This window comes from Protopterus annectens, chromosome 3.part1 (assembly GCF_019279795.1).
Source record: "Protopterus annectens isolate FY-2018-M chromosome 3.part1, PAN1.0, whole genome shotgun sequence".
NCBI lineage: Eukaryota > Metazoa > Chordata > Ceratodontiformes > Protopteridae > Protopterus > Protopterus annectens.
Genome location: NC_056732.1, coordinates 1,798,545,978 through 1,798,570,673, shown reverse-complemented (window position 1 = coordinate 1,798,570,673; position 24,696 = coordinate 1,798,545,978). Strand labels below are relative to the sequence as shown.

Below are 24,696 nucleotides of genomic sequence, written 5' to 3'. Positions count from 1 at the left end.
TTTTTGCTTGCTATTTTCATTGTTAATGGTTGCTTACTGCTTGTATTTTGGAGCTTTTCTCCCCGGGCCTCTACTGAAAACGGATATATGTCCAGCTAGACTAGCTCGGTCAACAAATGTAAAATAAATAAATAAATAAAATTAGCTGACCTTAATGGTAGGTTACTTGCAAGGAAGTATAAAGCCAATGAAATACTTCTAGTTTCTTGAGCACAGAAAATGTTAGGTCTAGTAGAGCGTGTCCATACTTCTCTGAGGAAGGGAATAATAGAAACTGTGATACCAGCCAATTTGATTGTACTAGTACACCTTTACAGAAATTTTCATTATTTTTACACATGGCTTCCATCGGATTAGTGATATACTAATTAAAAGTTTGAATTTATTAATTGTTGACCCCCTCATTAAGGATATTGTAGGTGAGAAACCACAGTTCTTATTTAAAAATAAGAAACATTTATTTAGACTTATATGTCATCCTAATAATACATGTTTGTTTGAATATAAGTCATACCTAGGAACTAGGCCTTGTCATAATTGTAATTTTTGTTCTTATATTTGTAATTCCTATCTTTTTGTACATCCTATTACCTCAAAAATATATAGATTTGACATAACAGCTGATTATAATTCTGAGCATGTTGTTTATCTTGCTCTATGTTCTTTCTATCTGTTCTGCCTTTTATGTCGGTAAAACTGATAGGAGACTTAGAGACAGGGTGAGAGAGCATCTATATCAGATACCTATCAAGTCTGGTATGAATGCACTCTCTAAACATATTTTGGCTACTGATGACTCACATTCGTTCAAGTTTATGGTTATATACGTCAATATACCCAGTTTGAGAAGTGGAGATGTTAGGAATTTTACAGAGAGGAATGAAACAGACTGGATTATCAGACTTAAAGCACACTTACATCCTGGTTTAAATGATAAGATTCCTAATAAACCAGCCCTTAAAAACAGGAGGCTTTCTTTTAAGTGAAATATAATCTATGTTCCTAGGTTTTTTATGTTATAGATATATATTTATCTCTTTGTATTTATACATGTTTATTTTGATATATATATATATATATATATATATATATATATATATATATATATATGTATATTTGTGTTTTATTTGTGTAGGCGTTTTTGCACAGATGCATATATGCATTTTTACTCATGCATTTTTATTTTTGTATTTTTAATTAGAATTTTGTTATAAATGCAGTTCTTAGTTGAAATGTATTAAGTAATATTAGCACATTCATTAGTTAATTTTTGTATTTACTTATTAATCAGTTGTGATGTCATTATGATGCAGAGTTTTTTATCTATATATAGCGTGCGTATCTACTTAGATTGTATCATTGAGGTTTGAAGAAGCCACTCTGGTGAAAGCGCTTACCTGTTTCTGTTACTGAATAAAAGGTTTTATTACGTACAAGGTTTACATCCATCGTTTATTGGTTTGAACTACAAGGATAATTTGAACTTGGTCTGAATAGACTGTCGTATGGTGACTGTTATCAACTGCCAGAGGTTGTCACTGAGCTCATTTTATTATTTCTTTTTGACATTATTTGCTTTGTGGACGCTCAGTGTCATTTATTTTCCGGTGGTGTGGGTTATTACTTTTATACTACAAAATAGGCTTACAGTGACAAATGATGAGAGATTTAGGAACGCAAGTTGATAGCAGCCTTAACTTTGATCATCAGGTGTCCACAGTAGTAAGGAAGGCCTTTTACGTTGCACACCTCATTAGCAAGGGCATAGCATCCAAAGCTACAGAGGTTATAACTCCTCTATAGTCAGCTCCCATAAGACCAATAATAGAATACAATGCTCCTTTCTGTATGTACCTCACCAGACATCTAAAGTATCTGGAGAAACCTCAGAAGTTTCTCTTCAAGGAAATACAGAGCCTTCAACACTTGACCTACACAGACAGACTGAAGGCCCTGTCACTTTGCTCAGTATTATATAGACTGCTTAGATGCAACTTGTGCCTGGCCCAAAGAGCAGTCTCAGACCCTGCCTTAATGAAACTGCTGCACATTCGCAAATCCAGTGGAACAAGATTCACTCACTCTAGGGACCTTAACCTAGTCTAAGATATTGACAGGACATGTTGGAGAGGCAGATATTTCTCCCAGAGGTTGCCACTCCTCTGGAACAGACTCCCAATTCATGTAAAGCAGAGCTCCTCAATGACCCTATTTAAGTTTAACCTGGAAAATTGGATGGGAAACCATAAATTTACACCAGAGGTTTCACCTATGTCCCTCTTAGGCAGGGCAGCCAGTGCTGATCTTAGATCCACGTGTAGACATCGACTGCATATCTTGGTCCATAAGGGAACAAGGGTATATCATGGCTAGGCTTGTAGAGGCGGAGGCCTTAAGTCCAATAACTTAGTACCCTCCTATAATCCTATCCTTTCTTAGAGGTGATGTAGGTTTTTCTGCAGGAGTGGTTTCCACTAGATAACAGTATCTGGGAGGACAACAAAACAAAGGGTCTACAGCATACTGCAGAAAACTATGAGATGCTTACTGTTAAGCATATTGGCCCACATTGTGTTTTTTTACAATCAGCTGCAGCCATCCCAGGTTATGGGGTGCTAGAGTGCTAAAAAAAGAAAAAAAAAAGGTCCCAGCATTTGGATGCAGTGTGATAAACCACTTTATCCACTAGATCTTGTCTACAGCAAGGGACTATGAAAGTATTCTAAGATCATCAGGATTTTTGAAAGTCAGAAAACAGCATTCACTAATTTCTATCCCTAATAATTAGTAGAGTATATTTACATAATCTGTATTGGCATTTAAATATTTACTTGGCATTATCAAAACCTATTAATTTGCAACTAGATGGGTAACTAATCCTCATAGGTTTCTCCTAGGTTTCATAAGAATGTTCAGACCCAAAGGCCATTTTGTAACACTGTTTCATTAAATGCAATATTATTAACATCCTCTACCATTCAGTAATCAAAGTTCATTTTAAAAGAAGTTATCGTAGGTGACATTATGTTATCAACAGGAATCCTAGTGTGTGTGTGTGTGTGTGTGTGTGTGTGTGTGTGTGTGTGTGTGTGTGTGTGTGGGTGTAGGACTTCACTCCACAACTAATATTATTAAGTCTGAAGTCATTAAGCTTTAGTGCAAATAAGCAAATTGCAAAATGATATCTATTGTCAACAAAGGGCTACCTTTTGATTATTTCCACTTGGGTCATAAGCAAAAAAGGAATTTCTGGTTGAGTCAAGCAAATAATTAAACATGATTGTAGGTTGAGGCAAACATGTTACTTCATATGTGTGTAAAGGTGTAAGAGAAAGTAGCATAGACATTGCGCTATTCAGTTAAAAATGCAAATGAGACTTCCCCATACCTCTCAACTGTCCAGATTTTTGTGTCATATTTTTGATCTTTTCTTTTTAAAATATTGTTTTTCTGGTAAATCAATGGCATGCTATTGAGGATTAAAGTCAGAAAATAATGACAGACATTTGAGTTTCAGACTTCATATTTATCAGAAACCTGATGTTAATGCAGCACCTGTTATTCCATCAACTTTCTAAGTTTGTAAGAGCAATATTTTAAAATTGTCCCTATTTTTTTGCCTTTGTCCCTCATTAATTATGGCTTTGTCCGGATGTCTTGCTCTAAGAGTGTGAGAGGTATGCTTCCAGCACCCCATATTACATTCATAATCAAAGACTCTGTTATGTCCCCCACGTTCTACTCCTCTGAAAACAGGGCTGTTTTACTTTTCCTGCTAGTCTGCTAACACAAGGATTGTTGGGAACTTGTTTTAGTGCAACTTCATGGCAGTCTAACATATTTAATTTATTAGTGCAACTTCATGGCAGTCTAATATATTTAATTTATGTTCCCAAGAATATTTCAAGGGTGAGGACAATCATTTTAACCAAGAACTAGGATTGTGGTATTATAGAGAAATCTAACTAGAGAATGCAAAAAGGTTGTCTTATTTGTGAAGCTCTAGGCATGTAGCGGAGATTAAAGTTGGCAATCTATTTTGTCTTGCCCACTGGGATAATCAGTCATGCTTGTCTTTGCTTTCAAGGCTGCCTTCACTGCAAGTCTAACAGTCTTTATTGTCTTTTTTTTAGCTTGTGCAGAGATGCGTGGTCATGGCTGTTTACAGCAAATGACAAAATGTATGTGTGACTTCATTCACAGAAAAAATGTGCAGATGTTTAGATCAGTTGGAGACAGTCTAACAAAAGAATTAAAATGTTTCCAGGTAAGTTTGTTGTATACTGAACGCTTAGTGGTGGTATTCCTTTATTTGCTGTGATTCAAAGAGTGTTTTCCATAAGTGTATACATTATGTGAATATGCTTGAAGTTTTTATAGTTACAGAGTTATGATGCTGGTGTATTAAGGATTGCAGAAAATCTTGGAAACCACAATAAAACAATCTTGATTAGAGTAGGAGATGGAAAGGAAGAGGTGTGATAAAAGACATAAAAGAAGCAGAATACTCTCATATCTTGGATTAGAATGATGGCACAGGCATGAAAGAACATTTATAAGAAAGCTGGAGAATTTATATAAAACAATAGACACATTGTTTAAGGAGGGTGGCAGTAGGAGCATACATTAAGGTAGGTAAGGTACAGGCTATCCAGACTATTATCCTTCCCCACATAATATGTGTAATCAGGCATATACCACGGAGATAAGGCCATCCACTAGCAGAAAAGATACAAGGTCTGAGGAATATGAGGGTAAGGTACACCAACACAGAATCATGAGGCAGGAAATACTAGCAACAGAGGGGGATATGGATTGATATATATATATATATATATATATATATATATATATATATATATACACACACACACACGTATATATCCCTTCTCAGATTGCAGCATTTAACTACAGAAGGAGGGTGGGGATTGATACATATCTCTTTTCAGATTGTGACATTTAACCACAGATGGGGGCGGGGATTGATACATATCTCTTCTCAGATTGTGGCTTTTAACCACAGAGGGGGAAGGGGATTGATACATATCCCTTCTCAGATTGTGACATTTAACCACAGATGGGGGCGGGGATTGATACATATCTCGTCTCAGATTGTGGCTTTTAACCACAGAGGGGGATGGGGATTGATACATAGATGGAATTGGGAGATGGGAGTAAAGTTAGGGTATATGACATGGAAATCACCTGTATATAAGAGAATCTGGGATTAACCAGAGATTAAAAATGTAATACATACACAAATACAAATAGAACGTGAAGAAGTTCAAAGCAAATAGCTGAATGGGGCTGTTTAATCAACAACAATATTAAATTAGAGGAAAGAAGATTCATGTACGATAAGCTGCAAAATCAATTTCAGGTCAGAGATGAGCATTTTGAAGCATATAATACACTGATAAATACCTCTGTAAAATGTGCTAATTCAGCACTAGAAGGAAACAACATTGTGGTTCAGTGGAAAAATGGGGAAGTGTGAAAAAGGTCCAACTGACAGTTGACAAGACACCCATCCAAGTTATAGCCAGCTATAGACCTCCCCTCCATGACTCAAGGCACCCACGCCTCCTAGCTGGATCTACTTGACTCAATCAAGGTACCCCCAAACACCCTGATCCTTGGTGACTTCAACTATTCCACCATAGACTGGGTGAACTATTCCTACACTAATGCCATAGGTGCTGGAACCATAGGGCAAGGGGGAGGGAGCACCCCTCCCTCAATATTACACCTGCAAGACCTGTAACAACACAGCGGACACACGCATGCATTGAATTTAAACACAAAAGTGCACCTGATCACAGACTCAACACTCACGGGTAAACTTAAGTCTCTGTGTACTGAAGCTGCGGCACTATTTTGTAAAAATTACTGGCATTCTTCTTTAAGAATTTGCATCATTAGCTCAGACGTCCCTGCAATGCAGTTTTCAACAATCTTTTAATGTTCACAAAACTGTAAGTGTTATTATTCACTGCTTTTGCACATCATTTTAACAATCCTTTAACATTCTGCTTTGAATTTCCTGAACTATGTATGGGTGTGTGTTGCTCCCGGTTAATGTCCACAGAACTGTAAGTGTCATTCACTGCTTTTTGTACACCATTTTAAACCACCCTTTAACATTCTGCTTTGAGTTTGCTAAAGTATGGATGGATGGGCAGTGATGGATTTAGGCTTTGGTGCAAGGCGTGCGCCCCCCCAACATACTTTGCAGTCTGGAGCAAAACAAATGTTTTTTAACTGTTTCACTTGAAATCAGAAAATGTACTGCCAAAGCATTACTCAAATGAGAGTACCTCAGTTGGCAATACATTTTCCCATTTCAAGACATATATACTTTTTTTATATAGTTTTGTGTTTTATGTCTCAAGTCCCAATGGGAGATGCAATTGGAGAAACCAGTCAGGTGAGATCATCCTCCAATTGTGTATGCTCCTGTGACTGAGAAATCTCTCGAGAAGGAGACCAGGAGGAGCTCATTTCAGTGAGAGAGGGGAATCAAGAAGACAAAAAACATTAAAAGGTACTTGACGAATAATGACAGGATATCACACTTTTCTGCACTGCTAACATTTATTTAACTTTAATCGGTACTTCCATTATCTAAAAAAAAAAAAAAAAAAAAAAAAAACATTTATAACCCTTAAAATCCCACTTTTTCTTCCATCATATTTTCAAATGCAGTAGTGCTAATTGTTTTATCATTTTTACCTCGCGGTTATATCTATCGGGTATAGTCGCACCTATTCTCAGCTGAAATTGCCCATACATTTCATTACTTTTTCCATAGTTGCTTGAATTTTTTTATCTTGCTTAGAAGAGTTAATCCTGTGTTATTATTTTTTTAAATACCTGTGCAAATTCAATAGATCAGGACACAAGCATTCTGCAGCTAACTGGAAGGCTTGTTGATTTAATTAGCAAGGGACCAGACATCATTTTGCTAAACAATGAATAGTGCAAGTGTCTTTTTTTAATTATTTTAAATTTTGCCAGACAAAATATTAACAATAAAAAGCATGCACAGTGTAAAAGAACATTCAAGTTGTCTGCTTTCCGTCTAAGATTGTAGACAGGTTTTTTTTTCTTTGAACAGATTCAAGGTAGAAACACATAGAATAATATATATTTTATATACTGTTATTTTTTTGGAATAGTGACTTAGTATGTTAAAGGTATGATTTTGTATGTAAAGTACAAAAAGTTGTTAATTTGCTGTCTGCTTTGATATGCATATATGAGTGATTATTTACCAGGAAATGTTGTTAGTTCTTGATGTAACTTACTACTTGATTTCTTTTCAGTTTAGGATGCCAGATATTTCTATATTTCTGCTGCCAACTGTTGCTACTGCTATATTACCTAATACCTGTTAAAGTAAACTCTAGCTGCCATTTTTTCACCACTCTATGTCAAAAATGTTTCAGTCTTTTCTTATTTCTTACAGTAATTTATAAATCTAGCACAGGAAATGAATTTCCTGTAATGTCATGTGGGTAAAATTAGAACTGCAGTTAAATTGCGTAGATGAACAAATGAAAACTATTTTAAATCAATTAATTTTTCGTCAAGTGTATTTTGAACATTCAGATTTGGTGTTTCTATAATGTATGTAGTCTGGTTAGGTTTTATTCCATACAGACATCCATAACCCCCTTTTCCCCCATTTTTGTGCATAGGGTCAGGGTGTCATATACTTTTGGTCTGCTCCTCTTAACATTTTTGGTTTTCTGGCCGATCAGTGAGAACTGAATTCACTAAATAATGACAGCCAATTAAGTTTCAGTCTTCCTACCTTTCAGGAAATGCATGGTAACACAAAAAATTTTAATAACGTGCCACTATTGTTTAGCAAATCATATCACTATTGTGCTGAAGTTTTTAAAAGCATTGCTAGTAGCACAACAGGTAGTATAATTGCTTTTGATGAAGAAGGCTATGGGTTCTACTCAGTGGCATAGCTACAGTTTGTGCTACCTGGGGCTGTCTTTGAATTTGCCGCCCCTCTCCCCTCACAAAATCATGGTCAAATGCCTCCCCATACACAGCCCTTGCCCCTGCTGCCATTCCAGTGTCCCATTACATGGCTGTTTCTCCCCATTTACCATAAACACTATAATGTGCATATTGTTTTATGTTTTACTTCTATAATGATTATTTGGATTTAATTTAAAACTTATTTTAAATTTTATAGCACAAACACTGATAGACATCTACTAAACAAAGGAATGCAGTTTCGCAATGAAAACAGACTTAACATTAAAACTTCTCTGCGTGTTGTACTTTAAAGGGGGTGGATGCTGCAGTCCTGACAATGTATTCCTTTGGAGGAGATACCTAGTAACCATGAACCTTTTATCAGTTTGCCATCCATTCCCTATTTCAATATTACCAGATTATCATTTTTTAATGTAACATTAGCAATTTATTCTCCAAGGGCAATGGGCACTTTATCTGTAAATGAAACAATGAAGTATGAAATTGTTTGCTAGCAGCAACCTCTTTGTCATTTATAGATCTCTTTAATGTGGAATTATTTAGATGACTTTTACTGATACTAGTGGATTGTAATGACAGAAATTAAATGTTCAAAACAATAAATTTAAAGCATGCTCTAACAAGTGTGCTGCATTATTTAAGGAACATAATTTAATACAATCAGGAAGGTGAATCAAAGAACAGCTGTATGTTTGCATGATGCTAAATGTATGTTTAAGAGGCCTTTGATTTGAAAACAGCGCAAAGGAAAACTTGATCCACCACTGGCTAGATGCATTTTGTTTTAATGTGAGTTTCAATGCTATTTCAATGAATGTGAGTTTCAAGCACCAAAAGGGAATTGGCTAAGCTTCAAAATGTCCTCCAAGTGAACCTATATTGTGGTAGCAAATAGTTAAAAAAATTGCCCTTTTTAGATCACTAAGTGCCCCTCTCACCCTCCACCAGTCTTCAACAGCTTCCGGCACCTATGACTAATGCACACACGATTCCTGGACTTCATCAATTCTAACACACAAGACAAGCTCGTCTCATCCCCCACAAGGGGAGATAACATTTTGGACTTAGTTCTCACCAACATGGGTGACCGCTGCACCGCCCCCATAGTATGTTCTTCCCTGGTGAGTTCAGATCATCTCTCTGTCTCATTCAAAGTTTCTATCTCACCCAACTCCCCTGTGCCATAATCAGGGTAAAAGAAAATCTCAAAAGCTGACCACAGCTTCCTATGGGAGGTTATCAGTAACTTCACACCACCACCCCCCCTCAGAGAATGCAGACAACTATGCTGAACAGTATGCCAATGCAGTATACAAGCACCCGTACAACTGCATGGACTCAACCATACCCAACAGAACTAAAACCCCGATCCCCGATGTTTAAGCGTAGCGCAGCATCTCGCAAACGTGGTGCACTCTAAAAACCAAAAAAATAAATAAATAAAAGCCAAAAATAGGCATTTTATTACAAATATCCATCTGCCATGCAAGTGAAAGGCAGGCTGAAGACAACATGGCTACTGAGTAGTGGTTGCTAAGGGGGGAAGCTCAGTGTGAGAGATGTAACCAAGCATTAGTAGGCAATCCTATGCAGATGAGTATAAGGAAAGTGAATCCCAATTTTCCCTGCCATGTGAACCATGTCCCTAGAGTGTATGAGTAGGATTAGGGGAGTATCAGAGTAGTAGATAGGCGACATCATGAGGGGGGTATGTATCAAAGACTGTAAGCTTATTGGAGCAGAGTGGCATGTGTTTGCTGTGAGTTACGCAGGACTGGAAGAGGCGTGTCTACAGTTGTCTGAACAGAAACCGAAGGCGTACGCTGTGGCTACAACCAAAGTTTCTTGCAAAGATGTTTACAGTGTGTGCATGTGTGTGCGAGCCTGTAAACCCGTGTAAGCCTGTGTGCACATGTGTGTGCCCGTGTAAGCCTGTATAAGGCTGTGAAAGCCTGGGTGCATGGATGTGCACCTGCCTAAGCCTGTGTAAAGCTGTGTACATGCTCGTGTGCACGTGTTTGTGGTTGTTTATGCTTGTTTGTGCGGCGCCGCCCCCTGTAGAAACAGAAAAGGGAAAAGGAAGGAAAAGTAGTAGTAGGAAGTTAACCAAGGAGAACTAGCAGAGCTGCCAGGTGAAATCAATCAGAATCAGCCAATTACACAGGCAGGGCACTAGCCCAGCCCAGCCCAGCACGTAAAACTCTGCAAACAACATCCCCCCATGTTTTACTCAGAAACACTGCAACACTGCAGTATACAAAGAAAAGTGAAAACTTAAAAAGCTTAACTGAGAAAAAAAAGTGTTAGGGGCTGCCATTGCTATTATAAGGCAACACGTGCAAGATGCTGAGGGTGGTGCCATTGTGGATGTTGCTGAGAAACCGACAGTGAGGATACACAGAGAATAGTTTACCGACCCAGCGTAACCTACCAGGGGCTACATGAGCTGGGGATTGTGGAGTGCTATAGAGTGGACAGAGAGCTCCTGCAGCAAATTTTTGAGCTGTGCAGGCCACGCCTCACACACAGAACCAACAGAGGGGAACCCATCCCAGTGGAAACCAAGGTATGTGTTGGCCTAAGAATACTAGCAACAGGTACCTTTCAGAGACCAACTGGTGATATGATGGGGATTTCACAGGCATCAGCATCCAGGGTACTGCACCAGTTCCTGAATGCCATGTCAGCACATGTCGGTGATCATGTATATTTTCCTAATTCCCGTGAGGTATTGGCCAGCAATATGCGTCTCTTCCAGCAAATAGCAGAATACCCTGAGGTAGGGGGTGCAATTGACTGCACGCACATACACATCAAAGCACCAGCCAGTGAGCGGGGTAGGGCCTACATCAACCGCAAGGGCTTCCACTCCAACTGCCAGGTCATGTGTGATGCCCAGGGCATAATACTGAATGTGTGTGCTGGCTGCCCTGGAAGCTACCACGATTCCCATATCTGGCATCTGATGCAGCTGTACCAGACATTTGCCAATGGGGACATCCCTGATGGGTCACCTAGTGGGGGACGCTGGATATGCACTGGAGCCATGGCTGATGACATCCATCAGAAATGCACACACACCTGAACAAGAACTCCATAATGAGGCACACGCACAAACACGAAATGTAATCGAGCGTGTGTTTGGGATGCTCAAGTCATGGTTCCGGTGCCTGGACACATCCGGTGGAGCCTTGCAGTACTCATCAACTACATGTACCCAAATTGTCATGGTATGTGCCATGCTACACAATATGATCCTGTGAAAACAGCTGCAGCAGGAACAGCTTGCGGCAGGGCCAAACAGCCCCCCGCCATTGCCAAGGCCTGCACAGGAACAGCGTGACTCAAAGGAGGAGGAGGAACCTGAGCCTGCCCCAGAAGGCCTTGGCAAAGAGGCAATGCATAGCACATACACTGGCTCAGTAGGAACCCTGGAAATGACACCTCTCTCTGACTCTCACATAAAATAAAAGGGATGCCTAACTTGACACTACCTGTTACCAAACATGTATAGGGAGTGTAGTATGTGCATCCAACATAGGCAGCCCTGCAGCACCACCGGAGGCATGATTGCCATGTTTTAAGCAGTATAAAGCAGTGCTAAGCAGCATTTACCAATATTTAGTATATGTAAACAAAATAGACCGTGCTAACTAGCGCAATGTTGGGCAACGTTGGCCAACGTCGTGCAAAGTAGAGCAAAGTCAGGTAAACATGCTCATATTTGCTTTACTGTTCCTTAAGCAGTCTGCTCTGCCCAGCATGAAAATAAAAAGCAGTGACAGGGCTGAAACCCAAGATACTGTGCACTATAGTCACAGTACTGAACCACTAAGCCATGATAGCATTTCAGTGGTGCACACACAGCTGGACAATTGTACAGTAATGCAAACACAAAGAAATGCTGTATCATGTCTCTAAAGAAGCATATGGGTAACCTCCTTCACAGGCCTATGCAGACAGAGAACATCAGGCCAGGTGGTGTGATGTGGGTTGTGTAGGCTATGAAGTCGCAATCTAATATAAGTGACATTGGACGCTAGGATCTGTAGCACAGTAGTATGCCTCAACCCAGTATGATGGGCAACAGTACAGACTGAAATGGAGTATGGTACATAGCAGTGCAGGCATAGCAAATGTGTATAAGTGTCAGGTGAAACCCTCATCCTATGTACACCCACAGTAACAATCAAGTGTGCCCCTGGGTAGAAATGTGCAAAGAATAGTTGTCCCCCCTGTATGTAGAAATGTTGATAAGTCTATGCAAAGTGTCTAATGGAAGCCCTGCAGGCACAGCATGATCCCTGTTGATCTATGACACAAAGGTGAGCCCTGCTGTAAAAATACAGCTTGACTTTCCATACACATATAGTATAAATGTCTATAGTGGGCGTGCTCACAGACTCCAACAAATGTACTGGATTTCATTCAGCATCACACTGAAAGGTCATACTGGGCATGCTCACACACATGCCAAATACAGAGGTGATAATAAGGGATCTATGGACAAATGTGGATAGACATCTCTACTTCCAGAAACACATTCACAAAGTTGTCAGAAAATCATGCTATGTGTTCACATAAACTGCCAAGGTCTGTACATGTAGGTCAAAGGAGGTTCCCAGTACTCAGCAGTCATCAGACCCATCAGAGAGTACCACAACGCACTTGCGATGAATCAGACTAGGCAAGTTCAACAGCCAGAAAGACCACTGAAGTACCCTAACAAGAGGATTACTGGCCTCAGACAGTTTCCCCATGCAACAAGACTGAATGTAACCCAATCTGTACTCTGTTGCATACTGTCTACTCAGGAGATCTCTGCCCAACAGACAGGTCCATGTCATGGCTACACTCAGATCTGTACTGAGTTACAGCTCAATGGCATTAAATATACAGACCCAACTGATATTGCCAACATCCTGGCGGATAGGATCACTGTTAACTGTACCCCCCTCTCACCCATGAAAGAGCACACCTCTATAATGGAAGTCTGCAAAGTTGCTGTCATCACAGCTGCACAGGTAAAAAACACTCTCCAAAGCCAGTATCACATCAGCCATGGGACCAGATAACTTCACAGGCTGTGTTCCACACAAACCACAGAACGAACAGGCACCACACTGACGTACAATGTGCAGTCATTGCCTCACCTCATTCTTTGTGCCCATTGAATGGTGCACAGTGACGGTTATCCCACTACACAAGGGTGGAGACACCACAGACCCCAGGAAATAGTGCCCCATTAACCTGATCAGCCCGCTCTCCAAGGCCATGGAATGTATCATCATACAACATATAAACAATTACATTTGTAATCCCCAAACCTGGACCACAACCATGTTGGGTTTGTAAAATGCAGATCATGTCACCTAAAACTGATAGATGACATTATAGCAGTCAACAGAACCGTCGACAAGGGCAAGGTGGTTCACACAGCCTATGTTGATCCTGCCACAGCTTACAACACCACCCCACACTCTGGAAATATAGATAAACCCACTAAACTAGGTATAAATTGCTATGTCACAAGATGGGTTGCCAACAGGCTTACTGACAGAACACACACTGTAAAAGTAGCAGACTCCAAGTATGGACCTGTGATGAGTGCAGTACCACAAGGTCCAGTCCTGTGTCTTGCCCTGTTTAGTATCTACTTCCCTGAAGTAAACTTTAACATGGAAGGTCTGTGGCTTCAGAAGTTACCAGAGGACTGCAAACCAGGAGCCATAATTGTAAACACTAAAGATGTGGACATCCTACAAAAGGGCCTCACTGAGATGGATGGCTGTTGTCAAAGCCATGGGCTCTAGCTCAATGGCAAAAGGTGCATTGTCGTCCCCTTTGTTCAAACCTCTGTAGCCATGAACTACAACATAGGTGGTAGTATACTTAACACTGAAAGTGTGACAAGGGACCTTGGGTCACAGGTGTACACTGGACAAAATTGTGATAATCACATCCCCACAGTAGTCAGGAAACCCTGCTATGTGGCACACCTCATCACAAAATGTGTCTCATGCAGGATAGAAGAGGACATTGTTGCTCACTACTCATCACTCACTAGAACTATAATAGAGTACAACGCCACTTTTGCTATGTACCTCACAAGACAGCTACAACAACTCTAAAGCCTGCAGCAATACCTCACAAAGAGCATTAGCTGCCAGAAATACATGCCATACACAGGCCATCTCAAAATGCTTCATCTGTACTCCCTTGCATATCACCTACTCAGATGTGTTCACTGCCTAACATACAAAGCTATGTCAAATGCAGAGCTGTTAGACATCCTCCACGTAAAGCACTCAAAATCCCCCTGACCTTCGGACACAAAACCACAAGTGAAATACAAAAGGAAGGGGTGTACCCATTTACCATATGGATACCCACACCTTCAGGTTAGTGGCACAGCATGAGGCCTTGGAGACCATGCAAGTGCAACTAACATTGGGCAAAGATGCTCATCAGATTGTAGCCTGCTACAGATCACCTACCTTGTCACAGGAACCTCACTCAGTATTCCTGATAACAGAGGAAAATATAGAGGTCCTATCAAACACCATTATATAAGGTGATTACAACTACCCAAACAGTGAGTGTGAGAATTACTTGTGTACAATGTCATTTTCCCAATGTTTCCTAGAGTTTAAAAGCTGTAACACCCTGGAACAGCTGGTCACCATGCCCACTAGAGGTGACACCATACTGGACATGATGATCACCAACATGGGTTACCAGTGCCCCACAACAGAGATAAAGCCCTCGCTGGTAATATCAGATCATAAAGTAATCACACTGGATATCCACATCCTGCCCCCTCACCCAGTCAATGAAATCACCATGAAGACATTTTCAAAAGCAAACTGCACACGTCCCAAGACAAAAGTGGAAAGTTCAAAAGATCTCTTGCTGTAGGATAATGGTATACAATCTGCCGAATCAGTTACAAGTGAAGCCTATGAGCATCTACAGGGATGCATGGATCGAGACATCACAAATAAAACCAAGATGCACTTCTCCAAAAATAAGAAAACAATCTGGTGGTCGTTGCCCATAAATAAGCTAGACAACAGAAGGAGGAAACTAACACCTGATAGAGCCAACTTCACTAAAGGAAAGGCATCACTGATCATTATTAGGAAGAAGCAATGATCGCTCATAAAATAATTCAAGGACACTTTCAAAAGACAAATTGCCAAGGACTGTAAGAATGACAGCCATAACACCTACGGTAGCTATACCACACATGTAGGTGTCAACTTCCAAATATGTTCACTAAAGGTGGATGACTATGCTTAGTTTGGATAATAGCTTTACAGCATGGGTTTGACAACAGTTATCTGTCTGTATGGTACCCTTGTGGAGGATGTGTGTGTCATCTGGAGAATGCATTATAGGCCACAGTATGCATTACCAGAAGTGGACGGACATATCCCTACTGTGATTGCTTGTACCTAAGAGAGCTATATGCCAGACAAGAGTGGTCTCAGTAATGGGTGCAGGTGAATACCACTGGTTACTGGCATAGTATAGTACCTGAAGGATGCAAATTTTGCTGTGTGTCCTACAGCTGTGTGTCAGTCGTGAAGACATCATCTAATGATTGGTTATGGTCAGGCTGTTGAAGTTATGTGTACTACCAGAATGCAGAACAATGACAGATAGTAACAGTATCACTCACAGCATAGTGTCAAACCATGTCATACACACATGTGTAGTCAGGTTCCGAAATGTGTGTAGTACAATGCATACTGGCCACCAATAGAAACTATGTAGTGTTACTGTGTAATACAGGGCATGTCACCCTGCCCATGTGTCCACTATGCACGTACATGCAGACAGTACACCTCCATGTTCACAGATGTACATCTGCAAATCTGTGCTACACACATCCCACACATACTGTCCACTCTCTAACTCATGCTGCCAATACTACACACATCAGCCAAGTGGCACGTTGGTGGACAATACACTATTTTAACTAACACTGGTGTATACAATACTACAATGACAATCATAGCTTTAATGCATCATGCCTGCTCAGCTACACCTTCAAGCATATCATTACACTCTACTGCTGACAACATGGTAACATTGCTGTACTGCTATAAAGTCACCCTGTGCATCAGCACCATGGTAGCCTGTTCCTGCATCGATGTTACAGATGACAGGAGGTGGCACAGGTTTCATCATATGCACAGGGTGTGCTGCTGGTTTGCCAGAAGCCTACAGTGAGCCATCCAATGTGTGTGTGTGTGTGTGTGTGTCTGTGTGTGTGTGTGTGTGTGTGTGTGTGTGAGGGGCAAGAGTATTGCTATGGGCCAATGTTGATGTAATGTGTGCAAGTATGTGTTAGCCCTAGGTGTCTGGTTCCTGTGTGTGTGTGTCTGCATGCACACAGTTCCAACATGTGGCTGCCATATATGGGTATTTGTGGGACAGCCACAGACTGTACCTGCCAGGCTTTACAGATCACCATCTCTGGCCATGGATACGGTACCTGTGCCTGGCAGGGGTGCTACTGACACTATCAGGTACTATGCCAGACTGAGCACTATTCCCAGAAGTAGATGGATATACACTGGACCCAGGTCCCTGCTGGGACTGTCCAGAGCCACGTGCATATGGTCTTCTAGGATGTTCTATCGACAGCCTACCCCTAACATTGCTGGGGCTGGTACTGGCACTATGGGAGCAGCTGTGACTTGTGGGACATCCGTGGCGACTGCCAGCTGCTGATGTTGCTGGCATACGTCCGCGTCAACGACTCAACTGTTTCGCACTGTCCTGACACATGGACATGACATTGCGGAGGACATCTAATGTTTCTCCCCAACGTCTATCTGTGACCTCAATGTAATGACAGATGGCACCTACTAGGTCCCGGATACTGTCAATTATGGCGGTATTTGCCCTCTGTGCCCTTAGTCCCTGTCTGGTGTACTGTTCCATACGTGCCTGTGCCTCCATGACAGCCTGGAACATGCGTGACATTGTCAGACCTGTGGCACATCTGCCAGTGGCATGATGAGCAGCAGTGCTCCGTCGAGAACCCCTGGACATCTGCCTATGTGGTACCCTTCCAGACATCTGGGTATGGCTGCTGTGTTGGGATGCATGTGCCATGGATACCACACTGTACTGGCCAATGCTGACTGTATGCTGTCCCTCAGCTAAGGGCATTGGTGATGGATGTATTGGCAGTATGACTGTGTGCATGGATGGGGTGGACACTTGTGTACTGTCGATTGGCGGCCCAACGACAGACCCTGGCAAACATGCCTGTGCCTCAACACACCTATCATCGTCACTATTTTGCTCAGTGACATTGGTTTCACCCGCTGCATTGAACCAGCCCAAAGTCAGCACCTGTGAGAGGAAGACAGGAAATACACTTTACGACCTGTACATAATGTCGGCACACATGAACACATACACACATGAACACATGAACACAGGCACACATGCACACATGAACACATGAACACATGCACACATGAACACATACACAAATGAACACATGCACACACGAACACATGCATGCATGCACATATGAACACAAACATATGCACACATGAACACATGCACACGAACACATGCACACATGAACACATGCACACATCCACACAAATGCACTCCTCACTAAAACAGACACAAACATACACACACACACACACACACACACACACACACACCCCACCAGCAATCCAGAACATACTCAATAGCGGGTGATGGTGGGGTACAGTATCACAAACAGTTATATCACATGTGTCAGCATGCAGGACATGTGTTGCTCAACAGCATGCAGTGCGGGTGTAGACAGCCCTTGCTAATAACAGTATACATGGCTTTGATGCATGTGTGTTGTTGTTCAGTGATCGGCCTCACCCTGGAACGTAATGTGTACATGAACACAACATTGCTGTGCAAGTCTTAAAAGCTCTGGAATGTCTTGTGCACCATCACTCACAGGTATACATACCATGGTGTACATACCATGGCTGGATGTGTATCTGTGTGTCACATAGATATCCATTTCTGATTAGTGTGTCTGTGTCTTTAGCAGATTATTGTGGACACAGGTTTAGCACATGCATGCTATGTATACACACAGGATGAGTGGTGCATGTATACCTGATGGAATACCATTGCTCAACATAGCCATTGTACAGTGGTTATGGTGAGTGTAGGAAATATTATGGAAAGCCAGTGCCAGCCATGACATGGCATGCTACAACACAACTGCAATGTTAAACTTCACACATACACAGTGTCTGTCATGTGACCTATACACTCAATAGCATTACATGACATATATGTGTCACTTTGTACAAATGGTGATTGCTATCCATAATGTGTACTGGTGCATATGTTTGCACACACACAACATTGAGGTGCATAGCAGTTAATGCTGTGTGTGGTACTGTGGTCACTGTAGCTGGATGGGGTGTAGTACCATGAGCCATCATCATGCAGCATCATGTGGTCACTCAAGGCTACTAATGTGTGCCAGACCGGCACATACCATGCTGTACCAGAACTGCAGCACCATGGCTACATTCACCATTTCCCAGCCACTTGTTACATGGGTTTGTAAGGTGCCTAACATGAATGTGTTGCGTGTTGGAGAGTGTCGCACTGCCCCATGATAGGCCTCTACCCCTCAGGTATATTATGTGTGCTGTGTGGATGACAATTGGGGTACTGGAGTGTAACCTTACAGCGTTTGTCTGAATATGCCATGTGTAGCATATTAACATGTACTGCGTATGATGGAGTTGTGTATGTCGTGTGCAAGTGTATCGACTGCTTATCCAATGTCCACTATAGTGTAGCCACAATTGTTTGGGATGCTCTGTGTATTGCATGTGTTTGAGGCAGCCACTCACTTTACTGAGATGTGCATAGTCTCACAGCATGCATTATGCATAGGTGTGTTACATGTGTACATGGCCTACACCTCACCTATGACATGCACATTTTATTAGCAATATTAAATGTAGAACACACTCACCAGCATGGGTCTGCTGCCTTGCTGTCACACCAGAGGGACCTATAAGGATATGAAACAGTTTGTCAGTGGCAACAACTGTGGCATTGCTACTGTGGCTTTGCAATCTTACAGTAGCACAATGGTTGTCAGTCACAGGCCTACACATCATGTTCCAAATTATCAGTATTGAACAACACCAGGCTCCACATCTTCTAACTATACAGTACACATCTCACATATGCATGATCTAACAATAGAGGTAACAGTAGTCTACAGATATGCCAACTTACCTGCACGCTCCATGTGAACTTGCTGGGGGCTCCGGCCTCCATGATGATGCATGTGTGCTGTTGTTGTTGGCCGGGAGCCCCCAGGCTCAGGAGCAGCTCCACCACTCTGGTGAGGGGGGGGGTGTGGCAACTCAACCACCTGTGGCAAGCTGTTGCCTACGGACATAAGACGCATGCTGCCGGACATGTCTAAGTAAATCACTGCAGTGATGTTGTACCTGCTGATAAGTCCGGTTATGCATGCCTATCTCATTTATCCTGTGGGATACATCTTGCCACAGCACAGTCCGCTCATGCTGGTCCTGGCTGGTTCTTGAAAATAGCAGGTTGTACTGTTCAATGAGACAGTTGGTTAGTATATCCTCTGCATGGCTGTATGCAGGATTGCGATGGTGGGACATGGCCCTGGAAGACAAGAAAACAATATGTGTGAGCAAGTCATGTGGCACACTTAACATTCTACAGTACAGATATCACTGGACTGCCATAAATAGCAAACTATTGTCTGTCAGAGGATACACACTTTCAATACCACATATCAGTGCTCAACCCACAGCTGCCTGACACTGCCTGACATTCTCTATATATTAAAACATTTTCTGCACAGCAACAAAGATAAACCAGTATGTAGGACTATGCAACAGTACATGGCACACTGTATGCGACACAATGCGCCACCTAGCTACAGTAGGTATATATCCAGCTAATGCATAACGAAATATGTAATCCATTGCAATGATTGTAAAGTCCAGTTACAGTATTACCAGTATACAACACTAGTTGTTGATGGAAAACCTCTGTCTACAATATGTGTACATTCGTGAATATAGGAGGCATACTGCTGTACTAGACTATGCATGTTGCTAGATACCCACTTATATCCTGTAACACACATATGACCAGGGTATGTTACAGGCATACCCACACACACATCAGACATACATACAGGACACAGAGGTATGGCAACCCAGATGAGCTTTACGTGTGTACCATACAGTACTATGTGTCAGTACTTACAAACCCTTATGCCTGAGGTATGTAATCTGTGAGGACTACAGAGAACACACAGAACAGTGTTTCCAAGCAATGTGGACATACACCATACTGTGCTGTTTAGGCCTACAGCTTCAAGTAGTACTACAGTTCATACAGGGGTTTGATTCACCAGCAGTACCAATCAGTGAGCATACATGTACTGCTTTATCCTCCAATGGCACACCCCAGTTAACACAAAGGGACTACATCAGACCATATGCCATACTGCTTTTTCTGGCTAGCAATAGCATACACATCTTTTGCTGGTTTCAGAGCTAGGACACATAATACCATGACAGAAACAATTTCCCACTAAGCTATCCCACATATACCCAACTGTGACACATTCACCATCACACTCAGTCAAACTCACATAGCAATTATTGCAACAAGTACATGTAGATGTGTATTGGTTCATAGGTAGGTTATAGGCTATTGGCCCTAGGGTCTATAGAAGCCTAGCCAGATGGTACCCTGGCCTTTGACACCCAAGTAATTTAGTTCCATGTGTGCCTGTCAAGCAGAACCACAGAGGTGATTCCCGGGGTGTAATTCCTATCTCACATCCAATCATCAAGACTAATCATGACGGGCGCTACTGAGGAGCTTTGTTTGCTATTGCTAGGTAGTTTGTTCCACAGTATGGGATGTCTCTGAGATAGGAATCTATCCCTCCAGCATGTTCTGTCTATTGTGGTGACAAGGTTTAGGTCCCTAGAGTGTGTAGCTTGTAGTGATAGTGATCTGTTTATGTGGAGCATGTCCAACAGCTCTGGGTTTGACATAGCTTTGTATATTAGGCAGGGGTCACCTCTGGGTTGCCAGTATGCAACACAGTGTAGCTGTGGTTTGGTGAGACAGTATGCATAGGGCACCTGTTTGAGGACAGTATTACTCTTTGTGAGATATGTCTGTGGCCTTTCCAGTTGCTGTAAATGTCTTGTGAGGTACATACCAGAAGGGGCATTGTACTCTATGATGGGTTTTGTGAGTGATGAGTAGAGGGGAACACTGACCTCTTTTTCCCTGGATGACACAGCTTTTGTGATGAGGTGTGCCATGTAGACAGATTACATGACTAGTGTGGCACTGTGATTATCAAGGGTGAGACTACTGTCCACCTGTGTCCCATGGTCTCTTATCACACTGTCAGTGTTAAGTTGACAACCACCTATGTGGTAGTTCATGGGTACAGAGATTGTAGCAAAAGGGATGTGAATCAGACATTGAGCTTGAGGCCATGGCTTTGTCACCAGGCATCTGTCACAGTAAATGTGACTCTGTCTCTCCCTGCCTATATATATATATATATATATATATACACACACACACATACATATAAACATCCATTGGTGTACATATATATATACATATAGGCACATATTCAGTCCACCTGTCATGGTGGGAATATCAATTATGCGAAGTATGGGAGGTATACAGTTATGTAATGATATTGCACAGTCTTGTGCGAAATGGATTGAAGGTGTTCTCAGCCCATGTGGCTTTAGCAGGCCTCACTGGCTGTGACACTGCAAACCTGACAAATCACACCCACAGTGTTTAACCACCACATGTCATATACCAGCAAACAGCCATTGTCCACACTACTGTACAGAACACAGGTGACATGGTTCAGATGTTTGACATTTAATTCTGAGCTACATATATCACAGTTATGTCCCACTGCACACAGCTACACACTGATTTGTCCATGGCAGTAGTTATGCAGGGCATCTGTGCATAGATATGTACTGCTGCCACATATTGATGTTTCAAAGTATGTAAAGTAGTCTTCAAATACATCTACTACATGCCAGTAAATAATATCTGATACATACCTTTCCTTTGTATGTGTATGTAGTTTTCACTTTGCTGTATCTTTGGCTTTATTTTAGATTTTTATTGTTTTTATCTTTTTTTATTTATTTATTTTTTTCCCACTGGTGTGGGTGGGGGTGTGTAGTTCTCTCTCTGTCTCTCTCTCAGCATCTGTAATGGGATGATTGCATGTGTGGCCAGCAGGTACAGCCTGCTTTTATAGGTATCTGCACATGTGCATGTGATGGCCTCTGCACCAATTGATGGCCACCATTTGGCAATTGCATGCAGTCTGCTGTGTGGTAATTGCAGCACTCACTGCCATAGCAACCCAATGCTATAAATTCCTATGTCAGGTAGGCATAGCCCTTTCAGCTTTCCAAAGTGGGGCCCATTCTTGTTTGTTGTGGACACCGTTGTGTAAGTCAGAAGGTTGGTATACTTCATATATGTGAAGCTAGGGGTGTAGCCAGAGATTTAAATGTACTCAGACCTGAATGTTGCCACTTCCACTACACAGTTGTCAGTGTAGATTTGTAATCACCCCTACAAATACTAACGCAAGATACATGGGTGTATGTAGTTTCTTTTCTACTTATGCAATTAACTGCCATACAAAAGTAGTTATTGAGATGTATTCATTTGGCACATTAACTGTTTGTGAACTACTATACTGTGAATATTAATTTACCCACTTTTGAACAGTTTCTGCTTTTTTGTTTTGACATTAGCACAGGCTGCTCAAGAAACCTGGACAAATTTCAGTATGGAGTATGCCTACCTATATCCTTGGCAGACCCTGAACACACAGGTTTATTGTACATTTGGGTAGGGGTGCAGAAGGACAGAGAGCATTATGTATTAATGTGTGAACTTTATCTTGCTGGACTTAAAGGGTTGCTGTGTACCTGTTAGTTTACCAAGGCAAGTAGTCTGTCATGTGTAGCTCCCAAATGTGGACCTATCCAGATGGTAGCCAGAGGTTAGCCTGTTATTCTTTGTCTGTGCACCACACCAGTCTTTTCAGCACTGGAACAATGGCATTGTCACAGTTGGTTGCTACCAGTACATGGCTACATCCCTTGGTATTACACTGTTGTACTCCTACATAAGGGTATGCTTCTGGAACTCCTTCCAAAGCTATTTGCACAGTGTGTAACAGCAGAATAGCTGATATGCCTGTGTGTTTCTGCCTCTGCCAGGCCTCTCAAACACTCAGGTACATATTTGAACAGACTGAGGGAAAAGAAGGTAGAAGTGAGGTACACCTTTACAATATTAGAGACATTAAGTTGGGACTTTGAGAGAACCAGAGCATATGGATTAATACACATTTCCTGAAGTACAAGTGGTGTCCAACTCTTACTTATTATCATTATTCATTAAGTGTAATTCACCACCTTTCTGCCCAGCGTGTCCAACTCTTACTTATTATCATTATTCATTAAGTGTAATTCACCACCTTTCTGCCCGTGTCCAACTCTTACTTATTATCATTATTCATTAAGTGTAATTCACCACCTTTCTGCCCAACGTGTCCAACTCTTACTTATCATTATTCATTAAGTGTAATTCACCACCTTTCTGCCCAAAATGTCCAACTCTTACTTATTATCATTATTCATTAAGTGTAATTCACCACCTTTCTGCCCAACGTGTCCAACTCTTACTTATTATCATTATTCATTAAGTGTAATTCACCACCTTTCTGCCCAACGTGTCCAACTCTTACTTATTATCATTATTCATTAAGTGTAATTCACCACCTTTCTGCCCAACGTGTCCAACTCTTACTTATTATCATTATTCATTAAGTGTAATTCACCACCTTTCTGCCCAACGTGTCCAACTCTTACTTATTATCATTATTCATTAGGTGTAATTCACCACCTTTCTGCCTAATGTCAATAGCTTTCAGAGGGATTCAGAGGGACACAGCTAAAACCTGTCTCAAAATCAGGGACATGCCTGAAATGTAGTCACAGTTGCGAAGTATGGCCTCTGCCATAATCAGATATGCTAGTGTTTGTCCTACTATGATACTGTGTGGGGGGTTGTAATGTGCTGCTGTAACATTATTTCCTGCTAGTATGGCTGGTTCTCCTTTCACAGTCATGTAATGCTATTCCACAAGAACTGCTGGTAAGGATCTACAGAACAGGATTTGTGTTATGGCATTCCTATTTGTCCTTTACATTCACTCATTCTGATGCATGATATATTGATTGCAGCACCAATTTGTTGTATGTTTACCATGGCTCAGTGGTACTTCATGCAGTCTAGTGTGTACAAGGTCCGGGGTTTGAGACTGACAGAGGTATTTTATTTTGCTGCTGAGCAGAACAAGGGCCCTGACATACAGAGTAACTAAGGCACTTTTAAGCAGTTGTAATCGGGTTTGAGCGACACTTAGCAATACTTAGCTAAGCGCATAGAGCACACTCACTCAAACCCGCTAACTACTGCTTAAAAGTGCTTACTCCCACTAACCCACGCGCTCATTTCTTTGAAAGAAAAGAAAATGGGGAGATAGGAAAG

General features: G+C 41.5%; 1 protein-coding gene across 1 annotated transcript in view; it reads left to right on the top strand.

The window, feature by feature from the left end:
* The window catches only part of LOC122798681 (nuclear GTPase SLIP-GC-like), a 1,112,600-nt gene that overhangs the window by 548,934 nt on the left and 538,970 nt on the right, over nucleotides 1-24,696 (top strand). The window contains exon 6 of the mRNA XM_044067773.1: nucleotides 4,134-4,267. Within this exon, the coding sequence (XP_043923708.1) occupies nucleotides 4,134-4,267 (134 nt within the window). The remainder of the gene's footprint in view (nucleotides 1-4,133; nucleotides 4,268-24,696) is intronic.